The sequence below is a fragment of the Penaeus monodon genome, unplaced genomic scaffold, assembly GCF_015228065.2.
Source record: "Penaeus monodon isolate SGIC_2016 unplaced genomic scaffold, NSTDA_Pmon_1 PmonScaffold_8088, whole genome shotgun sequence".
Taxonomy (NCBI): domain Eukaryota; kingdom Metazoa; phylum Arthropoda; class Malacostraca; order Decapoda; family Penaeidae; genus Penaeus; species Penaeus monodon.
In genome coordinates, this window is record NW_023663313.1 from 9,289 (window position 1) to 14,821 (window position 5,533).

At 41.8% G+C, this 5,533-nt stretch overlaps 1 protein-coding gene across 1 annotated transcript; it reads right to left on the reverse strand.

Annotated features, from left to right (window-relative positions):
- Positions 1-1,056: 1,056 nt before the first annotated feature.
- Positions 1,057-3,486, reverse strand: LOC119571809. Its single transcript, XM_037918936.1, has 4 exons — positions 3,322-3,486; positions 3,001-3,117; positions 1,162-1,355; positions 1,057-1,069 (listed from the first exon to the last, which is right to left on the reverse strand). Exons 1-4 carry the CDS (start codon positions 3,484-3,486, stop codon positions 1,057-1,059), a joined length of 489 nt encoding a protein of 162 aa, XP_037774864.1.
- Between the last annotated feature and the right edge of the window lie 2,047 nt (positions 3,487-5,533).

Here is a 5,533-nt window from a genome sequence, read left to right on the forward strand (position 1 = left end):
CTCTTTAATGATTATGCATCATTTTATAAGAGCGTTTTGAAACATTAATAAGGTTGTAGAATATTATGTTTACAAAACATTATTTAATTGTGATAAAGTCTCAAGACTGAGTTGTCAAACACATTCTATCCTTTAGTAATATGTAACCTTTTAACAAAAGCTAAACAATAGCGCTGTATTTGTGAACCAAGAATTGCTTTAAACTATTTTTGAAACTGTATAATGTGGTCTTACTTCTTACATCACATGGTAGTTCATTATAAATTTTTTGGTCCATAGAATTTTACATTAGTCTGTGATTGAGAGGAGGACACGAATGGTACTATAAGGGTATTGTAGTTTCTGGTCGGGTATCTTCTATTTATTTGGTTAAGGAAAAAGATGTTTATAGCTAATCCGTTTAGGCATTTAAAAATAAAATTTGAACAGGAGAATATATTGATATCATGTAGTTTTAGTAGATTATATTTATAAAAAGATGCATTCGTGTGCTCCCTCTTACATAAGCCATCGATAATTCTGATTGCACGCTTCTGCACCACCTCGAGGGGTCGTAGAGCTTCTTTGCTCGCGGCGCCCCAGATAGTATTACAGTAGGTGAGGTTGGAATAGATTAGGGCAAAATAAATCAATAACATCGATGATTTGGTTAAAAAAGACTTTGATAAGTGTAAAACGCCACAGACTTTAGACAGTTTACATTTCAAGTGCATAATATGTTCATGCCAGTTTAATGATTTTGAAATAATTACGCCTAAGAATTTAAATTTTGTTACTTCTTCTAGTATACAATCCTCATATATATTGGTGGTAATTGATTCATTATTCGTTTATTTCTGTGTAAAATCATGTATTTTGTTTTTTTTATGTTTAAAGTTAGTTTGTTTGCAGCAAGCCAGCAAGATACTTGGGCAAGTTCACTGTTCAGTGTGTTAATGAGGGTTGTGAGATTATGATGGCTCGTGAATAGGGTGGAGTCATCGGCATATAAGATGAAATTGAGTTTCTGGGTTGAATAGACAATATCATTAATGTATAATATAATAAGTAATGGGCCTAAAATTTGAACCTTGCGGAATACCGCACAAGGTTTTAGATTGTGATGAAAAGCCCTTATTCAGTTTTACACTCTGCATACGGCTTGTTATATAACTTTTAAACCATTTGAGTGTTGTATTACGGACCCCATAATGCTCCAGTTTATTGAGAAGAATCGTATGGTCCACCGTATCGAAAGCTTTGCTTAGGTCTAAAAATACACTAATTGTAAACTTGTTTTCGTCAAAAGCTGTCAATACGACGTCGACGAAGTTTTGTAAGGCAGTTTCAGTCGATCTTAAAGGGCGGAATCCATACTGGCATGTAGAAAGAATATTGTTTTGTTTTAAATGCTCCATTAACCGGGTGTAAGCAACCTTTTCAAAATCTTACTTAAAAAATTTAAGACTGATATTGGTCGATAGTTATTCAAGTCTGTATCATCTCCAGATTTATAAATTGGTCTCACGACAGCGATATTCAAGGGGTCAGGGAATACTCCAAGTTGCTAATGATCTATTACAGAGTGATGTAATTATTGGTGAAAGAGTATTAGAAGTAGATTTAATGATTTTCCCGGGTAATTCATCATAGCCTGGAGCACTGTCGTTGAGAGAGATAATTATATTTTGTATCTCTGTAATGGTACATTGTCTAAAACTAAACGTTTCACGAGTACACGTGGGAAGGTAAGACGAGAATGAGGTTTTCGGTGGGGTAATTTTAGCAGAGAGGGAGGGTCCAACATTGATAAAATGTTCATTGAACTGATCGGGAGTGAGTAATGCTGAGGCAGGGTAACTGTCGTCCCTGGTTTTCCTATTGAGAACTTCGTTTATTACCGACCATGATTTTCTGACGTCTGACTTTGATTCTTCAAGTTTTGTCTTAAAATATCTACTTTTTTCCTTTTGAATCATTTGATTAATTTTGTTACGAAGTTTTCTATACTGCTTACCGTATGTTTATTGGCCATTTTAGCGATTTTCGTTGGAGTTTATTTCGTTCCTTTATCAAGTTTTTTATTTCACTCGTAATGTAAGGCTTAGAAAAATGTGTATTTCTTATCGTTTTGTAATAAGCGGAAACATTTTTCATAGGTCACTTTAACTGTCTTTGAAAAATTGCAAGGGCATCATTTAAATCTCGGGAATTGTATACGTTGTTGCCAGTTTGTATTTTCGATTTCATTTTTAAACCGGCTTAGATTTTTTACATTATTTGCTTGTCTATACGTGATTGTTTTTTTTTACGACATGCGGCTGTCGTAGTGTATTAAAAAGAGAGAAAATAGGGAAGTGATCAGATATTTGAGTATGAACAATGCATTGCACAGATTATTTGCTATATTGTTGCTCCATTATGATCTAATAAGGTTGCAGAATTTTGCGTAACGTGTGTTGGGTGTGAGATTGTACAATGATAATAATGACTGTTGAATGTGCTGATTGTATCAATTATCATGTTTTGACTACTTGCTTGTAGTAAATCTAAATTAAAGTCACCCATTATATAGTTGTATGAATTATTGTTTCAAGTATGCTCAGCAGGTTTGTTAAAGTCGACTTAAAGTCATGAAATTTGACTTAGGTCGTCTGTAGACGACCCCTACTACGATAGGGTTATGGTCTATATTAGATACTGTCTCAACGAATAAGGTTTCAGTGTGTTTGGTATTGACTGTTAGATTATGCATAACTTTTGTTTTAATATTATTACTTACGTAAAGGCTTAATCCTCCACTGATCCTCGAGGTATTATTTGTAACTAGATATAATTTGGAATAGTGAACAAAGATTCAATGTCGTTAGTTAGCTTTTGTTTCACAAAAGCCAATATAATCAAACTTTCTTTCAAATAAACACTTAAAGCTCCTCAAAATAACAATATAATTTTATGGGTATACTGTTAATATTCAAAAATGTTATTTTTAAGATTAGACTTTTGAAAATCCATTAGTACTGTGTTAAGCTCATCAGGGAGAAAATAGTTGCATATTGGATTCAAGATCTGCAAGTTTGCTACGATAAATCTATTGGGGTCGTTTTCATCATATTTACTATCATGATCTAATTCGTACTGTCGAAATGTTAGAGAAGTTAATTTTTCAATTTCAAATTGAAACATTGTTCTTCTCTGGCTTCATACAGATATAAAGAGTTAATTTCATCATTACTTAGCCCGTTGAAAGGTAACACTTCACTCATCACTGACTTGTGGTAATTAATATATCAAAACATTTAGACACAAGTTTCGTCTTACACACTAATCATCTTCGGTCACGTAATTTCCTTTTATCGTTTGGTTTTTGGGAATCGCTGGTGGAAGCTTCTTGGGGGAGCGCGGCATCACTGTCGTGCTTGGTTGCAGTCCACGGTTTGGCTTGTAGTGGTATGCATGGGCGGGACTGGATGGTAGCGCCAATGGTAGTGGCCACGTCTGTAGCATCACTGATGGTGGAAGCGTTGGTAGTGCTGGTGTTGGGGCTAGAAGTGTCTGCAGTGGGAGGATCGGTGGGGGGAGCAGCGGGAGGAAGGGTTAAAGGTCTCCCAAGCACTTCATTGCTCGATTGGCGATCACGGATGATGAGTTTCGATCGGACAAAATAGGCGATTTTTCCTTCGGATTTGGCCTTTTTGTAATCGTTGTATCTCTCTTTCTTTATGCGTTGGGACTCCGGGCACAGGTCCTCGTAGATGAAGACGGATCCCCGCAGTTTCCGGGGTTGCGCATCGCAGCATCCCTGTCCGCCGAACGGGAGAAGCGTACTAGGAGGGTCCGAGGGCGGCGGTCACGGGGCGGTCCGACGCGGTGGGCATGATCTAGGGGCATGTCCTCCAAGCTCAGCTGTTCCTTCAGGAAGGCCTGCACCTTGACGATGGATTGCTCTCCAGTCTCCCAGGGCGTCTCCTCTAATCCGTCAATGCGCAGGTTATTCCTTCTGCTGCCGTCATCAAGGTCGTTGGTGCGAGCTTGCAGATCCTCGGTCGTGGTGAGGAGGCTGGCGATTTCACGGCGGTCGCTGTCGCACTACTCCCTCAGCCCTCGTACGGTCTTCTTCAATTTCCCGCTGACTGAATTCTAAGCTGCTTTTCAATTCAGTAACTTCCGTAGTGAGTTCATTAATTTAGTAAAAATCTGGTAAAGAAAAACTTGCAGGGAACTCGGTAAGATTTTTCTTGCGTGTCTAATAAAGCTTAATTGTTTCTGTATCCATTTTGGTAACTGCCTAACGAGCGAGAGGCAAGGAGCCGGAGGGTATGGGTAGTGGGGCACTTGGTGACGTATGAGTGACGAAGTCTATGGTGACGTCCTTACTGACGCCCCTCAGCAGGTCAGGGGGAATGGTACCAGACTGCCAAATGGCAGTCAGGACTGTATGCAGGCCCCGAGCCATAGGTTCACCCCCAGCCTTTAGCAGTTCAGCAGGGATATCACATATGCCTGCAGCTTTCCCACTCTTCAGCTTGGAAATCGCCAGCCTAACCTCTGTTAGGGTAGGAGGTTCCTCGCTGATGGGTGGGTCCGGCACAGGCACTGCGACATTGCTTGCATCCAAGCTAACTGTTGGAGGGTCCACCTGGTACAACTGTTCAAAATACTCAGCCCAACGTTCACGAACCCCAACATGATCTGAGATGATCCGTCCATCCGCTGATCGGACTGCAGTCATCTGTGAGGAGGGCTTAGGGTTCAGTTTTCTCAGGGCTTGGTAGGCAGGGCGAAGGTCATTTACCAAGAAATGGCCTTCGACCTCCTCAACAAGATTCCTGATAGACTGTTCCTTGTCCCTTCTCAGCAGTGTCCGAGCCCTACGCACCATGGAACAACGCAAGACTTGATTCCCATTCAGCCGAGCCTTGCGACACGCTTCAGTGGCCTCTAATGTCTCCAGGGAGATGGTATTCTGCCTTGTCCTTGGGCGTACGCCAATGGACTCCTGAGCTGCTTCGAGTGTTACGCGCCTGAAGGACTCCCACAGAGCAACTGGGTCCGTCAGGTTGCTGGTTTCTGTGAATCGGTCAGAGACTGCCGTGGCGAACCCACGGGCACACTCCTCCTCCCTTAGTCTGTCCAAGTGAAACACCTTAGGGTGGCCACTGGAGGGACGGGGAGTTTTGAAGTGGACCCGCAGGGTACCCACATGCAGCCTATGGTCGGTGCCACAGAACTTGGCACTCCGGTAAACCCTGCAGTTCTGGAGGATCCTCCATCGCGTGCTGACAAGAATGTGGTCGATCTCCTTGGCCACATTACCCGTATCACTGTTTCAAGTCCAGCGATGCGGGTTGGAGCGCTGGTACCAGGAGCCAGAGATCCTCATTTTCTGGGACCTAGCAAAGTCCCGGAGAAGGAGGCTATTCTCGCTGCTGGGATCAGCTCCCGAGCCATGGGGGCCGACAGACATCTCGTAGCCAGCTCAGTCACAGCCGGATACCGCATTGAAGTCGCCCAGAACAATGCGAATGTCTCGCCGGGGGCAATCGTCTGCCAC